Source organism: Macaca fascicularis, chromosome 16 (genome assembly GCF_037993035.2).
Source record: "Macaca fascicularis isolate 582-1 chromosome 16, T2T-MFA8v1.1".
NCBI classification, from domain to species: Eukaryota; Metazoa; Chordata; class Mammalia; order Primates; family Cercopithecidae; genus Macaca; species Macaca fascicularis.
This window is the reverse complement of record NC_088390.1, coordinates 71,358,194-71,381,436: the sequence shown is the minus strand read 5'-3', so window position 1 is coordinate 71,381,436 and position 23,243 is coordinate 71,358,194. Positions and strand designations below refer to the sequence as shown.

Sequence of the window (23,243 nt, the reverse complement as noted above, 5' to 3'; positions counted from 1 at the left end):
AGGTGCCTGTGGGGTGGGTTGTGGGCCCCAGCCCCATTCACCCGTCTCCGCCCTGCTGAGAGAGTTTGTTCATTGGCTTTGCTGACCTGTCTGCGGGCACCAGGGGCAGCCCTGTCGCTCTATCCCTGGCCCTCCTGCTCCGTCCCTGGGCAGCAGCGCTGTACTCCTGCTATGCGCTTAGCCTGCTGCGGGAAGGGCCGTGCCTGTGGAAGTCCCATGGAAACAGCGTGGGGCAGGGGAAACAGTATGGGAGCCCCTCAGCCACTGTGCGTCAGGAAAGTTGCTTCACTTCTCTGGGTCCAGCTTTCCCATTTATAAAATGGGCCAGTGATTCCTCCATTCCTGTGGCCTCCTGAGTAGTGGTGAGGGCTGCGTGAGGGACCCAGAGTCTGGGCCACAGATGGCGCTGGGTCAGCATCGTGTGTGCCCTGAGGGCACCTGATCCAGCCTTGGCAGGGGCCAGAGGAGCTCCCAGAGGAGATGGCATCTGAGCTGAGGGCATGCAGAGTTCTTTTCCTTTTTTCTTCTAAAATGTTTTTCTTCTTTACAAAGGTCAATCTTCCAAGGGAGGAAAATTTATGAAAGGGAATACAGCAGACCGTTCAATCAGCCCTTCTCAGAGCCCACCACCACCTGCTTCTGCACCTCACGTGTTGCCACAACACAAGTGACATCGTGTGTCTATTGAACTGGGGCTTAGAAAAATGAGGGAAGAGCAGAAAGGGCAGGGGAGAACCTGGCTTTCCTGGCTAAGGGACCAGTAGCAGCAGGCGGGCAGGAGCACAGCTCACTGAGGCCCTAAGGGGCTCTGGGCAGCTGGGCTTCGGGTGCAGGGCCCAGAACTCAGAGGGCCCTCGACGACTTTGGATTTGATCTGCCACCTGTGGGGAACCATTGAAGGGTTGTGAGCACGGGGCTGTCACTTCTGATCAGCGGCTTAGAAAAGGCCACTCTGAAAAGACCAGGTGCAGTGGTTCATGCCTGTAATCCCAGCACTTTGAGAGGCCAAGGTGGGCGGATCACCTGAGGTCAGGAGTGTGAGGCCAGCCTGGCCAATGTGGCGAAACCCCATCTCTACTAAAAATACAAAAATTAGCAGGGTGTGGTGGCTGGCGCCTGTAATGCCAGCTACTAGGGAGGCTGAGGCAGGAGAATCGCTTGAACCCAGGAGGCAGAGGTTGCAGGGAGCCAAGATCACACCACTACACTCCAGGCTGGGAGACAGAGCAAGATTCTGTCTCAAAAACAAAAACAAACAAAAAGACCATTCTGGCCCCAGTGGAGTGCAGTAGGTGAAGGGGAGAGCCCTGGGTGGCGGCTGGTGTAATTAACCCAGGGAGCTGGGCCTGGACTGAGTCAGCCAGAGGGGAGATTGAGAGGAGGAGAGGGCTGAGGCATGGGCAGGTCTTGGATGTGGGACAGGAAGTCAGGGAGGAGCTGTCCGGCACTAGTGGCAGCTGCCTGGCCGGGTTCTCTCCGGCAGACCTCGGACATGTGTCCAAGGGCCAGAGAAGCCCCTAAGAGTGTCCTCTCCAGCCCTTGAGAGGAAGCCATCACAGAAATGCCCCACACCCTGTCCACCCACCAGACCTCAGTGTCCCTCCCGACAGCCAGGGAGTGGTGGGCAGAGGAGGAGTCGGGGCTCAGGAGACAGGTGGGACCCAGGTCCCCCATCCATGCGCCCCTGATCTTCCAGCCCTTGCCTGGCCCTTTCTTTCCCTGTCACTTCATCGGTTCCAGGAGCTAAGATTCGACCTCTCCCCTCATCTTCCTCTCTCCAGATTCCTCTGGTCTCTTTCTCAGGTAGCCAGCCTCACACCAGAGGACAAAGAGGGTTCTCATTGTGTGGGTGGAGAAACTGAGGCCCCAAGTAGGCCTGACTGTGCCCCGGTGCACCAGAGTTTCTCTCCTGGAGGCCAGGAGGGGAAGTGACTTCTCGACCCTGGGTCCGTGCTCTCTCCCCTCTGGCCTTGACTGAGCACTGCAGAGAAACCAGTCGCAAGTCCTTGCTGAGAGGGTGACAGGCCCAGGACACAGGGGCTCCCAGGGCTTCCACGACTGTGGTCAGAGGACAGATGGCAAAGCTAATTCTCCATCCAGATCAGCCCACACTCCTGCCAGCTCAGGGCCAACCTGTGTCCCCCCAACCCGCTGTGTCCCATGTTTTCTTGGTAACAAATGGCAGCTTCCCTTCCTAGAGTGCAGGAAGTTTAGTGGGGACACCAGCATGGTAAACCAAGGGGCCAGTTGGCATCTTGGCCTTTGTGGCTGCTTGATGGGACTCACCGTCTCTACCCCAGATTGGGCTCTCCTGGACCACAGCTGAGGCCACCAGCTGGGACAAGGCCAAGTCCCCATCCAGATGCTCCACAGCTTGCACCTGGGAGGCCCAGACCCAGGGCTGGCACCATCCTGTCCCCAGATGTCTGGGGCATCCTGGGGCAGGTTCCCAAGCATCCTCTGACTTGGAGTAACCTCCCACCGCCAGTACCCACCCAAACACACACAGCCAGGCCAGGCAGGTTTTGTACCAGGGGACTTTCTACAGGTGTTTCCATCAGGATGGGGCCCGCTGGATCCCTGCCGTTGGTGTGGTGGAAACTAGAGCCACATTGGTGGCTGAGCCCTTGTCCTCTGCTGCCCCTGCCACCTCTGAAATGGGATCTGCTGTACTTAGGACATGTCTCAATTGCTCTCGTGTAGCACTGAAACCAGACACTTGAATGTCTGTCCCTCGGCCAAACCAGGGGCCACAGGAATGCAGAGGCCATATCCTGTGCATTGCTGTCCCCAGCAGTGTCCCTGTTTTGTGATGGTGGCAATAATGACAACAGCCTGCATCTCTAGGTATTTAGCAGGTGGACAAGGGTGCAGGCTCAGGAGCCAGGCCCCTGTGTTCAATCTTCAGCTGTCCCACCTACTAGCTGTGTGACCTCAGGCAAGTGATTTAACCTCTCTGTTTCCTCTTCTCAAAATTGGAATTGTGATAGTACCAGCCTCACAGGATTATTGTGAGGATCAAATGAATGAATGCGTATGAAGCTCTTAGCCCAGTTCCTGGTCCCAGGTGTCAGCACCCATCCTCCTCCTCCTGATTAATTACGTGTTTACTGGGAGCTTGGCACCAAGTCAAATGCTTTAAATAAGTTACTCAATCCAGCAACTCCATTTCCCAGACAGGGAAACCCAAGGTTCAGAGAGGTTAAGTAATGTGCCCAAGATCCAACCAGCTAGTTAGTTACCTTGGGACTAGGTCCCAAGCCCAGGCAAGCTGAATTGCGCTCCTAGCCCCCGCCCCGCCCAGGCGGCAGGTGTCTGCCTGGTGAGCAGCGCCAGGGGAATGAAAACAAACAACACAGGTTGGCCCGGGTCTTGGAAACCTCTCTAAAGAATCGCTTGTGTTTTGTTTGAAGGCTCAACCACAGGGATTATCTCCTGGAGTCTCCGCATAGGTTCAGTGTTGCTGACCTCCAGCAGGTGAGTGTCATGCTTCCCCCGCCCAGACCTCCAGAGAGGCCTCTTTCCCGGAGAAGTCAGCAGGGAAGATGGGAGGGGGGTGTCTGTAGTTTACTGAAGACAGCAGTCTGCAGCTTTTCTGCAGCTCAGGGTGGGTTGCACTGCTGCCCGGGCTTCCTGGGCAGGGACGGATACCCGCAGCACCCTGGAATAAGCAAGCACTCCAGCAACCCCAGGATCACAGGAAGAGAGTTTGGAATACTCCTTTCTCCAGCGGGCGGGTACAGTGGAGTCGGGTCTCATCTGTGAGTCCCATTAGCCCTGAGTGACCTCAGTGCCCACGGGCTGGACGCTGGCACTGCTCAGCCTGACTCAGGGACGGGCTGGACACTGGCACTGCTCAGCCTGACTCAGGGAGGTTTGCTTTTCTTGCCCACGTGGAAACTGGGGGTAGAAGTTCTCCAGGCAGGGTGCCATGGTGCCTCAGTGCAGCTGCTTGAAAGGCCTGGGGCCTCAGTTTACCAGCCCTCCGCAGATGGCAAACGGGGTGCATAAAGGATTCCTCAAGACCCTGATCAAATTTGCCTCCCAGCACGTCTACCACTGCGACCTGTGCACCCAGCGCAGCTTCATCTGCCAGATCTGCCAGCAGCACGACATCATCTTCCCCTTTGAGTTTGACACCACAGTCAGGTATGCGAGACACCCAGCCAGCTGTCTCCCAGCCCCACCCTTCTCCCCACACCCACAGCCTGGCCCAAGCACGCAGGGCAGCAGGCCTCGCTCTATGGGCAGGAACGTATTGAACATCCGCTTTGTGCCATGCCAAGGGCTGGTGCTGCTGTTCGGGGCAGCCCATGCCCTGGGCAGTCATGGGCAGCTCCGGTCCAGCTCAGGGGGCAAGACAAGCTCTCCCAGGACTCCTCTGCCTTTATGGAACCATCTGTCTTCCTAAAGAAGAGGTGGCTGCCGGCTCTCTGCGTGGAGCCTCCTGGCGCCTCAGTGTATGCCTGGGTTGAGGAGGGTTGTATGAGTTACCGCTCTGCACTGTTGGCATGAGACCAGGCACAAAGTGGGCACTTGGTGGGTGGTACCTGCCACTGCCACTGCCTCTGTTGCTGAAATGATCACTCTTGTTCCCAGTTATTGCTCATTATCAGCAACCTCTCAGTGGAGAAATTCATCCAGACCTTCTTCAACCCACATGGGAGTGGAAAACTGAACTGGGAACATTAGTTCTTTTTCTGTCGGTGTTCACTGGCCTGGATTCAGCCCTGAATGGGCCTGGGGGTGAGTTCTTAAAATTATACAGTCTTGGCCGGGCGCGGTGGCTCATACCTGTAATCCCAGCACTTTGGGAGGCCAAGACGGGTGGGTCACTTGAGGTCAAGAGTTCGAGACCAGCCTGGCCAACATGGTGAAGTGCCGTCTCCACTAAAACCACAAAAGTAAGCTGGGTGTGGTGGTGGGCACCTGTTATCCCAGCTACTTGGGAGGCTGAGGCAGGATAATTGCTTGAATCCGGGAGGCAAATATTGCAGTGAGCCGAGATCGTGCCACTGCACTCCAGCCTGGGCAACAGAGTGAGGCTCTGTCTTAAAAATAAATAAGTAAGTAAATGTTTTTAAATATGATAAATCCTTAATGAATTTCAAGCAGCATTTATTAAAAACTGCAATAGTACAGAGAAAATCAGTGTGCATTGTGTGACATATCAGTAAGCACTCTTTCGAGAATCTCCTGTTCCAGAACAGAGAGGCACGGCATGCGTGCGTGGGTTACACAGTATGTCACAGACGTATCGTGGGTTCTGGTCAAAAGTGCTGGCCAGCGTGGCCACAAGGCAGCCTCCAGCCCAGCTGGCACCAGCAGGCGTGCTGCTCTCTCCCCAGGTGTGCCGAGTGCAAGACCATCTTCCACCAGAGCTGCCAGGCTGTGGTGAAGAAGGGCTGCCCCCACTGTGCCCGCCAGCGCAAGTACCAGGAACAGAACGTTTTCACCTGATGCCCATCTGCTGACCCTGTTCTGAAGGCCGGGGGTGAGTGCGGCTCAGCCATCCCAGCTGGGTTTGCCATCAGCCCAGGATACTTACCGTGTCACAGCTGTGTCCCCTTGTCAGGAAGACCCTCAAATGTGACCAGAGCACTGGCCTCCCAGAGAAAGCCCAGGAGTCCCTCTGATGTCCCCTGGCCCCCTCACCACCCCTCTGCTGCAGGAGGCATGGCCACCGCCAGATGCTCCCTGTCTCCGGGCAGACAGGGCCTTTCACTCACCGGCCCTGGCTCACCAGCGTCCCGGCACCTCCATTAGGGCTGCCCAAACACTGTGGAAAGGAGGCTTGGGGAGCATTTTCAATTCCACATTCCTGATTAAAAGGTCTTGTTTTATAAGGTGGGTTTTTCCATTCATATTTCAACAGAAAGTATTTTTTTATTCTTGACCCTACGTGAGTCACCCATGAAATCCGGACATTCTCACCCCCAGCGGATGCACGGGAGTCATTCAGGCCTGGCCTAGAGGCAGTGGGTGGCTGGCGGGCAGGCCACTGCTGGGACAGGGCCCACCTGGTGCCTTTCCTTGGCCTTCACTGCCCGTGCCAAACCGCCCCTCAGCAGGGGAAGGCCAGTCCTGGTGACCCCACTTTCTCTCTGTCTTTACTCCCCACTCCAGTGCATCTTGCCTGCTGAGCCCACCCCTTTCTCAGCATCAGAGCCCCTAGCTCTTCTCTAGCCCGGGGCCTTGGCCCCATTCGGAGAAGGAGAAATGACTGGAAACCAGCACTGTCAGCACTTTGAGCCCTCCTCGGTTTAGGGAGGGTCACCATCTTGCCCACCCCCGATCCTCACTCCTCTATAGACAGGGGCGCTGCTGCAGATGCTCCAGGCCCACCTCGGTGGGTGCCCGGGGTCACACTCTCTGCCTGACTGACCCCTGCCAGGGCACAGACAGGCAGGACCCCAGAGAGGGCAGGCAGCCCAGCCCTGCACTGTGGAGAAGTGACCCGGTCCTTTGCCCTAAGCTGTGCGGGGCGTGCAGGGGAGCTGCCCTGTGGATGCAGCCGCAGCCTCACAAAGCCATGAATTCCCACAGCATCACTGAACTTGCCCAGCTAGGACATGGAGACTGAAGAACTTCCCCAGAGCAGGACTGCCTTTGAAGGGGCCTTGGGGCTGGGGTGGGAGCCTGGAATTGTTTTTGAAGTGAAGTTCAGACCCTCCAGGCTTTGGGGGAAATGTGGGTTTGCTGGTCTCTCTGTCGCCATCCTCCACCTCTCCTGGACCCAGCAGGCCCTCAGTCCTAGCTGTCTTACCTGCGCTCAGCTTGGAGTCTGAGGCCTCAGGTGGAGATCTGCCTGTCACTGTCAGAGATGAGCCCACCCTCACCCCTTCCTGGGGGCGATCGGCTGATGAGTCACCCACCCAGCCTTGGAGCTGGCTGCCTGTGCACCACAACAGAGGCGGCAGTGGCAGGCAATTGGAGGCTGCACACAGCTTTTCCGGGTCATGGCGCACACCCATGCCCAGATGCCAATGCCTCCTAAGCCAGGAGCTGGGTTATGCACCTGCCATGGCCCACATTAACTCTCCCCCACAAGCCTGGCCTCGTCAGAGCCCTCATTGCCCCATCCCTGAGTGGGCAGGAGCCTGGCCTGGGGAGGGCTTGGGCCTGTGAGGATTCTTCTCGAAGGCGCCCTCAGAAACAGACTAATTCTCAGGGAAATCAGATTGCGGTAAAATGAGATAGAAATAGACAACATTCAGATCTGAGATTTCCTGTCCTTGAAGGCCCCTTTCAGATTACAAGTTGGCATCCTCTGCCCATCTAGGTGCCGCAGCTTCCCCCAAGGACAGTAGATGGTAGGCCCAGAGAAGATAAGAGAAACTGGGGGAGGGAGGCCCAGTGGAGGGCCATGGCATGTGACCTGGTTCTGCCCTGCAGGTGGGCTCAGCCCTTCTCCATCCTCAACAAAGCGCTTCTGAGGGCACTTGTTTCCCCTTCTCCCCAACTTTTTTGTTTGTTTGTTTTGAGATGGAGTTACTCTGTTGCCCAGGCTGGCGTGCAGTACCGTGATCTCAACTCACTGCAACCTCCACCTCCCGGGTTCAAGCAATTCTCTTGCCTCAGCCTCATGAGTAGCTGGGACTTCCCCTTCTCTTCTGCCTGAAGGAGGGGTGGTTTGCAGATTTCAATCCAACCCCCAAGAGCTCATCACATAATATAAGTGTCATAATAGCTGATATAGGTGGGCACGGTGGCTCATGCCTGTAATCCCAGCATTTTGGGAGGCCAAGGCAGTCAGATCATTTGAGGTCAGGAGTTCAAGACCAGCCTGGCCAACATGGTGAAACCCCGTCTCTACAAAAATACCAAAATTAGCCGGGCATGATGGCAGGGGCCTGTAATTCCAGCTACTCAGGAAGCTGAGGCAGGAGAATCACTTAAACCCAGAGACGGAGGTTCCAGTGAGCCGAGATCGTGCCACTGCACTCCAGCCTAGGTGACAGAGCCAGATTCCATCTCAAAAACAGAAAAAAAAATAGCTCGTATATTGTGTGCGCTGGGCATGTGGTAAGCTCTGCTTAGTGGACCTCATTTAATCCTCGCAATAATCCGGCGAAGTGAGTGTTACTATTGATAGGAAAGAAAGCTGAGCTGCAGAGATGAGGCAGAGCTCCCAAGGCCTACCAGCCGCCAAGCAGCAGAGTGGGGCATCATACCAGCCTGACCCCACCAAAGACCATCACCGCTGCCTGGCTGTGCTGCAGGTGGGGAGGCACCTAAAAGGTAGGGAGGGAGAAGATTCCTTCAGTCACTATTTTCTAAGCATGTCGGGCACCAAAGACAGATGCCTAGTTCTGCTGTGTGCCTACCCTGGAGGGTCCCAAGGTGCCACCAAGCCTCAGACACACTGAGATTCTCAGAGGAAGTGGGGACTCATGGGTGGCAATGCCTAGCAGGGGCAAAGATACAGAGGTAAGGGAGTTCCAGAATGAGCGTGGCCAGATTCAGCTTCCCACCCAACCCTGGACCCCCAGGAGGTGGTGTCAAGAGGGGCCATGGCCTGGGGTTCGGGCCCCTCTTCCTCCCAGAACACTGGCCTGAATCAGCCAGCTCCTGGCACACACAGCCAGGTCCACAGGCACAACTGTTCTTTGGGGCCCCTGAGGGCAAGGGGTCTGCTGGGACTGGGGCTTGTGATGTCTGGAGTGAGCGCAGGCTCAGATCAGGGCGAGGCAGCTTGTCCAGAGAGGCAGGTAATTCCCAAACAGAAGACCCCCAAGGCAGAGGGTCCTGGGGCTGGACTCCTGGCCTCTAGGAGGTTGTTCTGAGCTTACCCTGTGGACAGATTGGAGGGTGGCCCTCCTTCCCCGCAAGGATCAAGAGGCAGTTGGGGATGGTGGGAAGGTAACCTGGCCAGGAGAAGCTGCGAGGGGGAGGCTCCTGCCATCCTCAGTCCCACCATCTGAGCCCCGCGTCTTCTTCCTCCCTGGAGACAGCTAGGTGTGGCCCAGGATCCCGGGAAGTGCAGAGGAGGGGGTGGCGTCTTCGCTCTTCAGGCGCTGGCCTGGCCCAGAGGGGTCAGGAAGCCAGGACGCCGGGGATTGTCTCTCGCAACTGCAGCCCAGACCCAGTCCGGGAGGAAGTTCTGCCAGGCGCTCTCCACCGGTGCCTTCCTAGTTATATTGCTGAATAGGAAACCGGGCAGCGCGGGAACCGCGCGGTGGAGTAGCGAGCGCTGGACACCGAGCCCACGCGCACCCGCTGGGACAAGTGGAGGCGAGGCCAGCGAGCGGACACCCCAAAGTGCCCGGGCAGGCAGTGGGCCGCCGAGCGGGGATTGAGGTGGGAGGTGGGGTGGGGGTGGGGCAAGGGGCAGGATGGGGAGGAAAGTGTGCGGCAGGTGGCGGGTCCGCACCAAAGAGCTCCTCGCCCTGCTCCTCTTGTCTCGGTGCTGGGGCGGGAGCTGCGCAGGCCTCATCCCACGGGGAGGAGAAGGTAGGCGAATGCTGCCCTCCATCTGGAGGCAGGAGGGGAGCAGGCCCAGGCCCCCAGTGCCGACCCAGGCGTTGACGCCGCTGCAGCTTGTGTCACCTCGGCGGTGGACGCAGGGGACCTCCTGGGGACGGGTGCGATCTTGTGCTCCAGGGATCCTCCCGGCCCCCACCAATCCCTCCCCTTCTCTGTGTTCCCCCAGGTTGGCGAAGGAGCTGTAGCCGGGTCCACGTCTTATCCAGCCCGAGACACTGTGCTCCGTTGGGCGTCCCTGCGCTGGGAATCCCGCTCGGAGTTTTTCCAGGCCCGGCCGGGCTGGAAAGGCCCCGGTGGGGGAGGTGGACCCGGAGCGGCGGGTCTGCAATCCGGTTGGAAGGACTCGAAGTGAGTGATTCAGGGTGCGAATAACCTCCCCGCGAGCAGGAACGCCCGCACGAGACAACCAGCCCCAACCCGGCATTCCCGGAGCCGCGCGCGGGAGGGACACAGGGACTCCGGGACAGCAAATCCCCGGGGGAGAAGGGAAGGGGGAAGACGGGGCAGGGGCAGCCCCACCCTTCTTGGGCTCCGCTAGCGACCATCCAGCGCCCCTTCAGACGCAGCCTTTCTGGCTCCCGGCCCCGGCCTTCTGCTCCGGGCCTCGTCCCAATGCCCCGCAAGGTTCCCAGCAGAGGCATTCAGGCTCCTCCTCGCCCCGCCCAGACACAGCTGCTTTGGGTATCGGTGACAGCACTCCTGAGCGTCCCTGTCCCTATTTGCTGCCATTGCCAGCTCCGATTCCGCGCAGCCTCTCCGGCCTGGCCCCTGGAAGCCCGGCCCAGGGCGATGGTAGGGGCCTAACCTGCCGGCTCCGCCCACCGGGCCCTTGGGCTCCCTGAGACCAGCCCAGCCGACGTGAGTGCGCTACGGGGTCCAGGGAGAAGGGGCGCCGGGGGCAGCGTCCACCTTGGGGTTTGTTGGCTCAGGGCAGCTCGATGACCCCGCCTCCGGGGCCCAGTGTGCGTAGTAACTCAGTGTACACCCTTTCCTCGTCAAGAAACGCTTGAGAAAGTGGCGAAGGAGCCCTACGGGGGCCTCGGTTGGACTCTGCTTCTTCGGTCCCTCAGCCTCGGCCAGCGACGGTCTCCTGGCCCCTGGTCCGGGTCACCTTAGGGGGCAGGAGGAGGTGTGGTCAGTGTGGGAGTCTGGAGGGGCCATGCACTTCCGGAGAAGACCACCGACTCGTGGCTTTGGTGGAGGGGCGCAGGCAGATTTAGTTAGGCTCTCCCCCATCCCTGACACACTGGAGTCGGGGCGGGAGTGGGGCTTGTGACCACTCCGGAGAGCTCTGGGGGCCCCTGCTCTGGGACTCCGCACGGATAGTCACTGTCTCAGAGTGCATTCTCCAGGGGCCACTCTCGTGGGGGCACTGTAGGGGTCCCAGGGCAGGTGGGCAGCCTTTCTCCGGGGCGGCGTGAGAGCCGGAGAGCAGGGGGCGGGGCGGGGCGGGCCGGGGCGGGGCGGGCCGGGGCGGGGCGGGCCGGGGCGGGGCGGGCCGGGCCGGGCCGGGCCGGGCCGGGCCGGGCCGGGCCGGGCTAGGGGTCACGTCTGCGCTGAAGCAGCTGCGGAAGGAGAGAGAAACCGAGAGAACCGGTTCCCCCGCCTTGACAGCGGAGGTCCCCACACCAAGGCCCTCGGACTAAGCGGGGCAGGGACAGCCCCCAGGTAGAGCTGTTCACCGGGGCGCCTGCAGAGCCCGCATCCCAACCCCGACCCCGGGGCCGGGGCGCAGGCTCGCAGAGGGAGGCGGTGCAACGAGACCCTCTGCGGATTCTCTGCGGGCGGGAGGCGTCCAGGTGGGACAGGGCCCGGGGAACGGCAGGAAATGGGCTGCTTTTCCTACTTGACTGACGGGAAAACTAAGGCTCAGTCAACTACTAAGCAAGCGTGGTGTCGACCTTAGAGCAGGCAATCACCCCTCGTTTTAAAGCCAAGGTTTCCCTCGCAGTCGATTTGGATCAAGACTACCCACAATCTCCCCACCGCAGGACCGAAGCGAGGCTCAAATCTTAGAATCAACCCCACGGAATGAAGGGGTTGTCCTAATTCCAGCACTGAGTGTAAGAATGGAAGCCTGAGATGTGATTTTATGCAAGTCCCCATTTTAGAAATGGGAAAACTGAGGCCCGAAGGCGAACGGCAAGTGCAGCATCGGGACTCGAACCCATGTCTGTCCCTGCGTGCGGGGCTATTCCGGGCTCGGTTGTCTTGACTTCCGCGGCCCTCCTCCTTGTTGCCTGCAGGAAAACGCCGCGGCCGCGATGGCGGCGGATGTGAAGGGAGACGTGTACGTGCTGGTGGAGTACGCCTTCGAGTACACCGGCAACAATGGGCGCCGCGTGGCCATCCCGCCCAATGAGCTCTACCGGCCGCTGCGGCGCAGCACCGAGCACCGGTGGCACCTGCGGCGCGAGCCCGGCGGCCGCCCCTTCTACCTGCCCGCGCAGTACGTGCGCGAGCTGCCTGCGCTGGACAACCCTGCCACGGCCGCGCCGCCAGGTCCCCAACCGGCCCCGCGGCCCCCGAGCCGTTCTCCTATGACAACCGGTTCGTGAGGGCGGCGGCGGCAGCGGGCCCCAATGGCCCCCCGGCGGAGCCCCGAGGCGGCGCCAGCTCCCTGTGCGGCCCTGCGCAGCGCGGCGCCGCGACCCAGCGCAGCAGCCTGGAGCCTGGCCTGCCCGCCTGCCTGTACCTGAGGCCCGCGCAGTCCCTGGACAACCTGGCGCGCGCCGCCGTCTCGCCTCCCGCCGGCCACCTCGGAAGCAGCGGCAGCTTCAAGGCCTGCAGCGTGGCGGTGTCCTGGGTGTGCCTGCTGCCCCTGGCGCGCAGCGACTCAGAGAACGTCTACGAGGCCATCTAGGAGGTGCGCGGCCCGCCGCGGGAGGAGAGCACCAAGCAGGTACGACCCCGGGCGCGGAGGCGGGGAGGCTCACTGGGGACCGCGCCCGCAGGGAGCCTGGGCGCGAGGAGACCCGCTCCGCTCAGCATCGGGCACGACGCCCACCTTTGTCCGAAGACTTCGGATGAGCTCCCTCTCCCCAGCCGCGAAACAGTGCAGGCTCCCAGTGCCTCATCTGCAGTTCCCAGGCTCCAGAGCTCCCTGGAAGCCCAAAAGGTTTTCCGTAATCCAATTGGTGGCAAAATTGCGCTTGAACTGATGTGAGGCTGTTGATGGTCTTTATTTATCGCGCTTGTGTGAATATTCATATTTTGCTGCAGAAATGCAAATGAGCGCGATAGCCGGCGGCTGCCCCAAGCCCTGATGGGAGGTAATGTAACCCACAGCAGGTGGGTGCCTCACGATATCTTTCCAAGTCCCAGCTGTTCTGTATTCCGAAGTGCATCTGGGCATGGAACGGGGGATTGCGGGCCTGCCGCCAGCTCAACCGCCTTGCCCGTCTCCCAGGAGCCTGGGGTCAGATGAGAGGGTGGATGTGAAAGTCTGGCGTCTGCTTCCCTTTGAGGGTGCTTCCAGAATTTCAGTTCCTTTTTATTTTTTATTTTTAAAAGAACTCCTGATGGGTTTCTTTCAGAAAGACGTCCGGTTAAGTAAGGTTTTTTTTCCCTCTTCAGAATGTAGTTGTGTTAATCTGGGAAATCGAAAATAGAGCACGTTTTATAAACACTCTTACATCCCCAGAACACTCTGGGCGACCCTGACATTTTGAACTTTAGGAACTTTTCAGGGAGGGGCAGCCCGAGGGGAAAAAAGTTTGCTCAGAACCGTTCTGCCATCTGCCACCGGCCGTGTGATGATCTAGAGGCAGTTCCCTTCCTCACTCAGGGTCTGGGTTTGTTCTTCAGCCCAAAGGGAGGGGGTGGACAGATGACCTCTGAACCTTGGGAGCCCCTAATTTCTTTCGCTGTGCCTGATGTCATTACCATGAACATTGATGCCTACCATGTGCCAGGACTGAGTCCGGGATGCCCAGACGAAGGAGACACGTAGTCCCGCTGCTGGGTCTTCCCTCCGCCCGTCTCGTTACAATGCAGAGCTGAGATTTTGAGGCTGGGGAAAGGAGAATTGGACTCTGCTGGGTCACCTGCCAGCTGCGGACAGCCACTTAACTTACACACGAGGACGCTCCCCCAGGCCCAGCGTCCTCTGGTGTAAGCACAATACCTAAGGATTAGGGTTGTGAGCCTTAAACGAGGTAAGACTTCGAGGCGCTTGGCAGTAACAGAGGGTCCACCCAGACTCTCTAGGTCGTCCTCGTTTGGCTTCCCTGGGTCTGCGCCGCCTTCTCTCCGGCTCCTGCAGCGGCAGCCCGCCGCCTTGCGGCCAGGATGGAGAACGGCACCCGGCGGGCGGGGCTGAGGACCGCGGCTGGTTCCTGTTTCGTGCCGCTGCCAGCCGGCCAGGCAGTTTCTCTGGGATGGGTGGCTGGATGCCAGCCCTCTTCTCCCCCAGCGTCCCTCAGTTTCCTTCGCAGGCTCCCGGTGGCGCACTTCTCGGCCTCTCCACATTCTCTGTGCTGGTGACGGTGGGAGGGTGCCTGCCCGTCTGAGTGGAGCCCCTGGAGGTGGGGAAATGGCCTTGCTCTTTGAACCTCGCATCTGGCCCAGGGTCTGGCTCAGACAGAGTGCACACAGTGTGTGTTGAAAAGGGCAGAGGTGTGGCAGTCCCTTACCTATGAGCCAGGGCTCTGTGGGTCTGCCCAAGGGCCACCACCCCAGGCCCCAGGACCAAAGAGGAGGGAGACTGCCCAGGTCCTGACATCTCCTGAGAAGACAGGTCACCCCGGCTGCCAGGGCCCCTGCCAGGTGGCCCCTCTGCCCATCCTTCTTCCAGCTCCTAGCAGGTTCCTAGTTGCAGTGGCATCTGGGGGAGGGGCACAGGTGATGGGGGCAGGGGACTTACCCAGGGGGGCATCTAGGACATTGGCCAGAGACAGGCTGCTCCTTGGCCCCACTCGTGGCCCTAATTCACTGTGTGACCTCCACAAGTCACTTTGCATCTCCGGTCCTGTTTCCTCCCCTGTGCGAAGGGTGCAATAATACCACGTTCCCTGCACGGAGCTTTATTCAAGAGGCAGCTGTGGGTCTCCCTGGTGCTCCACCCCCAACAAAGTCCAGGGTAGGGAGTTAGTCCTGCCCCCCAAGGGAACCCCACCCCTGCCCTTAGTTGTCCCAGGCGGCATTTGCCACCATGATCCTCCAGGCCCATTCACTGGTTCATCAGGCGTGAACTAGCTGAATACCTGCCAAACCCTGGTGAACCTTTGGATCTGGAGAGGACTGAGGCACAGCCACGTTCCTGGGGGAGTCGCCCTCTTGGATAGGAGGCCAGCAAGAGAAGACATGGGGCTGGGGCTCAGGAGTGGAGCTTAGGGTTGGGAGTGGGTGCCCACCCGGGCAGGGCCTCATGGGCGCTTGCCAGGAATGTGCACGTTATCCTGCAGCTGCTGTGAGGCTTTTAGCAGAGACAGGAGTGGGATTGAGAAAAATATCCCTGTGGCCAGGGCTTCAAGCACGGCCGAAGCTCTTAGTGGTCTCGTGGTCATGTGATGGTAACAGAGGTTTGGGAGGTGGATGGGCAGGGCCTGGGGGCCGAGGGAGGTGGGAGGGAAATCCGGTTGAGTTCTAGATTCCCGGCTGGCACTCGTGGGCAGACAGTGGTGCTGCTTACTGAGGTTGGGGTGGGGGGCAACTTGGGGAGGAGTAGGGTGAAGAAAAGCTGGGGCCCACCTGGATTTAGGTGCCAGACAAAGGGAAGAGAAGCGTGAGAGTGCTGGCTCAGAGGACAAGAAGTGGCCAGAAGAAGGACGCACAGGAAGGTCACGTGAGAGAAAGGCCTTATACCACTTACCTGAAGTGGCCACTAGAAGCTCAGCTGGTCGGGGGGTGCTGAAGGCAGAGGGCAGTGGTCAGGAGTGAAGTGAGGGTGCGAATTGAGCGTGTGGACAACGGGCAGGAGGAGAGAGACACAGTGTAGCCAGAGCGGGTGTAGGTCATGGATGGAAATGTGGTCCCCAGGTTCAGGTGGGTGGGCAGGAGATGCGGAGGCTGAAGATGAGGAGGAGGTCGTTGCTGAGAAGGGATCTCAGAAGAAAGTGGGTTTCACCGTGTTAGCCAGGATGGTCTCGATCTCCTGACCTCGTGATCCGCCCGTCTCGGCCTCCCAAAGTGCTGGGATTACAGGCTTGAGCCACCGCGCCTGGCTGAGATCCGGCCACTGCACTCCAGCCTGGGCCACAGAGCGAGACTCCGCCTCAAAAAAAAAAAAAAAAAAAAAAAAGAAAGTGGGTGCAGAACAGAGGGGCAGGATGTGGGGATGGCATGGCATGGGGGCACTGGGGAGTGTGTGGGGACCGCCGTCTATTAGGCAGCAGTTTGGGGCTTAGGGCAGGCTACTGGGCAGGGCCAGGAACCCCCAGAACAGAGGAGCTCCTGCCATGGATGGTGTTTTACAGTCTTGTCACTCCCCATGCACTCTAGTTGCACATATTGAGCACTTGGTGTGGGCTGGTCACTGTGCTGGACACTGGGGACAAAGTGTGGTAAGATGCAGTCCCAAAGGGGTTAACAGTCCTGTGTGGGCTCTTGCTCAAAGGCTTGTACCCAGGGTTAAGCTCCCAGCAGCTTGGAAGGCAGGCATGGACACCTCCATTTGCCCTGAGTACAAACAGAGGTTCGGAGAGGTTTAGTGACAGGACGAAGCTCACACAGCCAGGAAGTGACTGTGTCTGGGACAGTTCCAGGTCCCTTGACCCCTAGCCCCACCCTGGCCACCAGGTTCAGTTTCAGTCAGGTGGCATTTAGGGTTGGCCACCCTATTCCCCTTGGCAAAAACAGTACAAGCCAAAGGCAAGCAAGCGCTCCTTCTTCTGAGCAACCTGTGTGCCCAGCCCTGTGGTGGGAGAGTTGATGATGTCCCAGGAAAGGGACGTCTCCTGTTCTCTTGCTGCCCAGGAGAGGGCAGAAGCAAACCCTTCTGAGAGGGGAGAGAGGGAAACAGGGGGAAGTAAGCAGGGATGACTCCTCCCCTCCCCCAAAGAGGCCACTCAGGGAGCCCTGGGAAGCCAGGCCAAAGGCGGTGCAAAAAGGGGCCTCTGAGACTCTTCCCCCTGGCTGCGGTCACCATCCCCGCCCAGAGGTGAGAAGGCTCAGGCTGGTGGGGCTGGCCTGGAGCTTGCCACTGCTGCTGGAGCACTGGCCGCTGGGAGGGAGGTTCCAGCCAGGCTGCTGCACCTTCTCATACAAGCAGCCCTGGAGGCGCTGCACCTGACACAGTCAGCGCCCACTGGAAGGAGCCCGGGGCCCTCAGTCCTCCTCCTCCTCCAATGGGAACTGTGAGTGAGCCCTTGTCCCTAGGGGACTAGAGGGTGGCTACAGCAGTTTCCCTACTCTCTCCCCTCACTTTCTCACCTGGGGGCCCCTCCTGTCTGGATCCAGGGCCAGCACCCGCTTCCTCTGAGGGCAGGACAAACTCTGAGGGCAGCCCGAGGCCGCTGTGATTGAGAGAAAGGAACTGGCCTTGGGACAGACCTACCTGTCCCCACTCAGGGCCAGCCAGGGGGCCTTTGGCAAGGGGCTTTGGTAACAGCAGGAAGCTGACCCAAGTTGAGGGGACTCCAGCTAGCCCCTTGCCTGTACTCCCTCCTCCAACAACCCCCACCCCCAACCCCCAGCTGGGACAGCCGCCCTGGGGTGGCTCTGCCGGTTTCTTTGCACCTGACCCAGTTCCCTCCCAGTGGCTCACCTGCAGCCCCGGGCTGTCCCAGAGCCCCTCTGCCTGCCTAGGACCTGACGTAGGAGACAGCAGGTTCTTGGGTCCCCCTCCCACCCTCACCCCACATTACTGTCCCCCCAGAGATCTCCCTGCCACCCCCAACTCCCCTGTAGGCCACATAGTCTCTGGGGTCTCCCTGAAGCCTGCGCCTGATTCTCACCTCTCAGTCCCTGGCTCCCTTCAGCCCCAAGGGCTTGAGATGGGCCCCACCTGCCCCCTCACTTCCTTCCCAGGCCTCAGCAGTTGATCTCACTCTAGACCTATTTTTTTTAATGTTTATTTTAATAGTTGTGGGGAGCAGGTGGTGTTTGGTTACATGAATAAGTTCTTTAGTGGCGATTTCTGAGATTTTGGTGTACCTGTCACCCAAGTGGTGTGCACCGTACCCAATGTGTAGTCTTTTCTCCCTCACCCCCCTCCCACCCTTCCCGCACCCCCAAATCCCCAAAGTCCATTATATCATTCTTAGGCCTTTGCCTCCTCATAGCTTAGCTCCATAGACCTATTTTCTCTGCCCTTCTTAGAGCTGACTGTGTCCAGTACAGGGAGGAGTGGGCATCATGCTGAATGCCAGCCTGGATGGGTGGTCAGTACCAGGCCCTGGGGAATGGGAAGGTCCATGATCGTGACCAGGGGGTAGCTGATGACCAGGAATGTGGCCAGGGCTCCATGCCTGAATGTTAGGGAGATTCGGAACTGGATCTGTGCCGGGGAGTGAGAGGTCAGCGGCTGTCAGTTCATATTGAGGGGGAAACAGGGCTGCCAGGACTAGGGCTCTGGGGCTCTGGGGCACTGGGACACAGGTGCTCTTGCTAAAATTTGGGAAGCTCTGTTTCCAGATTGCAGAAGGATTCTGGTGTTGAGGGAACTTCCAGAGCTGTTGCCTGGGCTAGATGAGGCCCACAGGACCCAGCTGAGGCTCCTATGGGTGCCCACCCTGCCTCCTCGCCTTCTTCTAGCTGGGGGTCCCCTGTGAGGCATGAAGGGCGTGGGACAGGGGCCCCTGTCCAGGCCTCCGTGTCTGTCTAGGGGCTGGGCCAGAGAGAGGAAGCAGAGGTAGCAGAAGGGCCTGCCTGTAGAATCCTCCCAACCTCCGCCTTCCTTTCTCCTTGTTGGCTGAGTTAAATGTGTAAATTACTATTCCCTCCCTATAAAAATAGCTTAACTCCATTACAAATATTTGAATAATAGGAGGACATCTCAATTGAATGACTGTTAGCATGTTGGTTTCTTTCCATTTTTTCTGCCTTCTTATGTGTGTGTCTTGGGCAGTTCCCATAGAGACATCACAGCGTAATGATGATTGTGCCTTCTGCTTTTTCAATTACCATATTCACCTAGTCAGTGAATGTCAGCTGCTGTACTGGGCACTAGGGAGCAATGAAAAATAAAGGATGGTTCCTGCCCTCAGGTAGCTTACTGTTCAGGAGAAATTGAACAGCAGATCCAATTATGATATAGTATGGCATGGCACTTATGGTATGGCAGATATGATAAGATATGATATGATATGACATGACATGATGCATCTGCAAAGAGCTGTGCAGGATATGTTGAAGGAGCCATCCTCCCAGAATCTTGTTGGCAAGAGTGAAATCCAGGAGTGCTTCCTGGAGGAGGAAGGTGTTGGCAAAGATGAATTCAAAAGGCTTCTACTGTTCCCTGTCATGAAACCCTCTGGACCTGGTGCCTTTTTCAGTGGCAGATTTTTTTTCTCATCAGTGGTGATTAGTTTATTTAAGTTTCTACTCACCTTCTAGTTAATTTTGGCCATTTTATATTTTACTAGGAAAGCATTCATTTTCTCCAGATGTGTAAAATCTCCACTTTTAAAATTTATTATGAATTTCTTTGTGACCAAGTAAATGATTTTTCTAAGTTTTTCAGAGACATATAAGAAAAATGTATATTTTCTTATTTTTATTTTTATTTATTTATTTATTTTTTTGAGATGGAGTCTCGCTCTGTCACCCAGGCTGGAGTGCAGTGGTGCAGTCTCGGCTCACCGCAACTTCCACCTTCTGGGTTCAAACGATTCTCCTGCCTCAGCCTCCGGAGTAGCTGGGATTACAGGTGTGCGCCACCACGCCCAGCTAATTTTTGTATTTTTAGTACAGAGGGGATTTTGACACGTTGGCCAGGCTGGTCTGGAACTCCTGACCTCAAGTGATCCACCCGCCTCAGCCTCCCAAAGTGCTGGGATTACAGGTGTGAGCCACCACGCCTGGCTGGAAAAATGCATATTTTCTATTTAAGGGATATAAGGTACTATCTGCATCAAATCAAGTTTATTGATTATATTATTCAAACTTTCATTTCCTTCGTATCCTTTGCTTGGGGGCAGGGGTCTTTTACTCTAATTCTGATAGAGATGTGTTTTGTTAAACCTTCCACTCAAATTTTCTCTATAAAGCTCTTCTGGTGCTTTTCCTAGTTTTTGCTTTTTATATTTAACTACGGTGCTGTCAGGAGCATGCAGATTTCGAGTGTTCTGTTGGTACATATTGTGCTTTTCTATCATTATGCAGTGTCCTTCTTTATCCTATTACAGTGCTTAGCCTTAAATTTCGCCCTTCTGTTGTTAATATGACCACTCCTTATTTTACTTTTTTTTTGCACTTGCTTAGCATTCTTTTATTTTCTACCATTATCATTTTTTGAAACTACTAATTTCTTGTATAAGTCACATCACTGTTTTGTTTTGTTTGAGACAGGGTCTGCCTCTGTTGCCCCAGCTGGAGTGCAGTGGTGTGACCATGGCTCCCTGCAGCCTCAACCTCCCTGGCTCAGGCAATTCTCCTGCCTCAGGACCCCGAGAACCTGGGACCACAGGCCCGCATGCCACCATGCCCAGCTAATTCTTTTTTTTGGTATTTTTTGTAGAGATGGGGTTTCTTCATGTTGCCTGTCACCACTGTATTTTTGTTATTTTCATGTTTTTTTGTTTGTTTGTTGAGACAGAGACTTGCTCTGTCACTCAGGCTGGTGTGCAGTGGTGCGACCTTGGCTCACTGCAACCTCCGCCTCCCAGGTTCAAGTGATTCTCCTGCCTCAACCTCCTGATTAACTGGGATTACAGGCACACAACACCACGCCCAACTAATTTTTGTATTTTTAGTAGAGACAGGGTTTCACCACATTGGTCAGGCTGGTTTCAAACTCCTGACCTCAAGCGATCCACCTGCCTCACCCTCCCAAAGTACTGGGATTACAGGTGTGAGCCACTGCGCCCAGCCTATCGCTGTGTTTTTAAACCCAAGCTGACTCTTTGTTTTTTAGTGGGAGAATTCTATCTGTTCACTTTTCATTTAACAATTGATCTCCTGTACTTGATTTGATTACCTTTGGCTCATTTTACATTTATTGGTTTACCTTGCAGTTTTTTCCCTCTGATCTGGTTATTGATTTCCTTTTTCCTCCCCTGTTACACTTTCCATTTCATTATTGGCAGCTGTCCCTTCTCTGGGGTTCCTAATCAAACACATGTTCTTTAGCACATGCCTCGATGGGGATTCTTTTCCCAGCACCCTCACAGCTCACAGAACCTGTCACTCTGTAGACTCTGGTCCTTTTTCCGCTTAGGAACATCTATTTGTTGCTTGATTTGATTATTGTTTGTTTGTTTATTGAGACAGGGTCTTATTCTGCTACCCAGGCTGGAGTGCTGTGGCACAATCACAGCTCACTGCAGCCTCCACCTCCTGGGTTCAAGTGATCCTCCCACCTCAGCCTCCTGAGAAGCTGGGAGTCCAGGCGCACACCACCACGCCCAGCTAGCTTTTTTTGTACTTTTTGGAGAGACAAAGTTTCACCATGTTGCCCAGGTTGATCTTAAATTTCTGGGCTCAAGCGATCCGCCTGCCTCAGCCTCCCAAAGTTCTGGGATTTCAGGCGTGAGCCACTGCACCTGGCCTGTTGCTTGATTATTGTTTCTTTAACTTTTCTTTCCTTTGCATGTGAGTGCTCCTGACTGGGTCCCTCGCAGTTTATCTTTGGCCTTTTTATTTCAGTCTTGGTGCACTTTTGCTCAGAGGTTTGATATTTCCTTTTGACCTTCCAGGCTGCAAATTTGAATCTCAAGAGTGAATTTATTCCCCTTCAACTAATACAAGTACATATTTTAAGTTCTAAAAATCAGTCCTTTTTAAAAACTCTGCTTGATTCGAGTCTCCTTAAGAGTTTGTGTTCACGTTGTAATTGCATTCTCCAGCCCCTCTATTTTACCAATAGCCTTGAATTTATTTTACTAGGTAACATATTTACAGATTTTTTTTAAAAAATCAAAGCAATATTTTAAAGTCTATAGTAAAAATCTCACATGTACCCTGTTTCCCTGCTCTGTTCTCCATCAACTCAAAAGCCACCCCTTTCATTCATTCTTTCTTCATTCTTCCAGAGTTTCTGAGTACAAACGAGTATAACTACCTATCTGATTACTTAATCTTCTCTCTCTCTCTTAAGCAAATGTGGTACCTTGTACACACTGTCCTGTGTGTAAAACAAGATTTAAAAAAAAAACCTTGGTTCCTTTTTGTTTTGTTTATTCCTTTGACAATGTATCTTAGAGATTGTGCCTAGAGAGGCGATGCTTTTTTCCCTACAACTACAAATTATCCATTTTACCAGTCTCCTGTTGACTGGCACGTGGAATGTTTCCTATTTTTTGCTATTACAACAATGCCATAATGAATACTCTTTTATATACTCTTTTATATATGTACAGGTAGATGTTAGAAAAATTCCAACAGTGGGATTGTGGGGTCAAAAGGTAAATAATGGATATGTGATGGGTATATCCCATGAGGCATATACCAATTTGCCCTCGCCAACACAGATGAGGGTGCTTCTTCCCCACAGCCTTGCCAACTGACTGTTGCCAACCTTTTGTTTTCTGCCAATCTGACCATAATATGTATTAACTTAAGGTACTTTAAATTTGCATTTTTCTTTCCTGTAAGAGTATCTTTTCGTATATTTAAGGGCTGTTTGTCTCCCCCACTTTTTTTTTTCTTTCTGTGAATGATCCGTTTATATCCTTTGCCTGTTTGCGTATTGGGTTGTTAGGTTTTTTCTTATTGAGTTCTAGTTGCTTTTTCTATACTAGGGAAACTGCCCTTTGTCTATTATTACATGAGTCGTAATTCCCTCAACCACCCTGAGCTTGTCTTTTGACTCTGCTAATAACATTATTTTGTCACGCAAGTTTTCTTAAAACACATTTATGTAGTCAAATGTATCACTTGTTTATTTTATGGCTTTTATATTTTGAGTCTTTGTTACAAAGTCTTTATATATATATGTATATATACACACGCATACAACATATTGAAGTCTTTTATATATATGCACACACAGCATATTATATATAATATATACTTTAATATGTACATACAGCATATTGAAGTCTTTTATATATATAAAGAGACATATATATAAAATATATAGGTTTATATATATATATATATACAGCATATTGGATTTTGTTTTCTTTTTCGATTATTTTTGACTTCATTTAAAAAAAATTTAAATCTTTAATCCTTTGAGGGTTATTGTGGATGGACAGAGTGAGATGTGGACCCTCCCTTATTTATTTATTTGTTTATCTCTTGATGGGCAGCCAGTTGTCCTGTGGCCTTTCACTGACAAGTTTGTCTTTCCCCATCATCCGTGATGGCATCTTTGGGGCGTCCTGGGTCCCGGCTGTGCTGGGGTCTGGTGGCGGTGGCTGGTTTAGTGCGTCCTGGGTCCCGGCTGTGCTGGGGTCTGGTGACGGCAGCTGGTTTGGTGGTACTGTCTGTTCCCCCTGCTGAGCTGTCAGAGTGAGTTTATATGTCTTTGCTCACCAGAGCCGGGGTCGAGTTTATAAAATATACTCGAGTACCCCACTCGAGGTGTACACTCGAGGTGTACTTGGGGTACACCCCTCCAAGCAGGAGTACCCCACTTGGAGGGGTAGCCCTAGAGTGGAGAAGGGATGGTGGTCTCTGCCAGGGAGCCTGTGGGCATGGGACATCCATGATGT

General features: G+C 55.4%; 3 protein-coding genes and 1 pseudogene across 8 annotated transcripts in view; 3 read left to right on the top strand and 1 right to left on the bottom strand.

The window, feature by feature from the left end:
* The window catches only part of LOC135967743 (putative pleckstrin homology domain-containing family M member 1P), a 29,601-nt gene extending 23,755 nt beyond the window's left edge, over positions 1 to 5,846 (top strand). For 2 of the 6 annotated variants that reach the window (XR_012426026.1, XR_012426025.1), the window contains exons 3-6: positions 3,414 to 3,477; positions 4,049 to 4,149; positions 4,600 to 4,746; positions 5,349 to 5,846. Coding sequence is in view for 3 of the 6 variants with exons in the window: in XM_074020136.1 (XP_073876237.1) it covers positions 3,414 to 3,477; positions 3,974 to 4,149; positions 5,349 to 5,460 (352 nt within the window). In the remaining 3 variants the exon portion in view is untranslated. Of the gene's footprint in view, positions 1 to 3,413; positions 3,478 to 3,973; positions 4,150 to 4,599; positions 4,747 to 5,348 lie in introns of all 6 variants that reach the window. The other 4 variants (XM_074020136.1, XM_074020135.1, XR_012426024.1 and 1 more) reach the window with 3 other exon arrangements.
* On the bottom strand, positions 5,103 to 12,893 carry LOC141408843 (uncharacterized). The gene is made up of 2 exons (XM_074020134.1): positions 12,182 to 12,893; positions 5,103 to 10,597 (listed from the first exon to the last, which is right to left on the bottom strand). Exon 2 carries the CDS (start codon positions 9,908 to 9,910, stop codon positions 9,011 to 9,013), a length of 900 nt encoding a protein of 299 aa, XP_073876235.1. The 5' UTR covers positions 9,911 to 10,597; positions 12,182 to 12,893; the 3' UTR covers positions 5,103 to 9,010.
* Positions 11,073 to 15,731, top strand: LOC123569351 (rho GTPase-activating protein 27-like; annotated as a pseudogene).
* LOC102126330 (importin subunit alpha-1-like) overlaps positions 11,073 to 23,243 on the top strand; it is a 31,198-nt gene continuing 19,027 nt past the window's right edge. Inside the window, 2 exon segments of the mRNA XM_065531862.2 lie at positions 11,073 to 11,285; positions 11,733 to 12,388. The gene's annotated coding sequence lies outside the window, so the exon portion shown is untranslated.

Bases quoted from the DNA above. Each gene is read 5' to 3' on its own strand.
- LOC141408843 (XM_074020134.1), bottom strand. From the start codon at position 9,910: ATGCCGGGTTGGGGCTGGTTGTCTCGTGCGGGCGTTCCTGCTCGCGGG.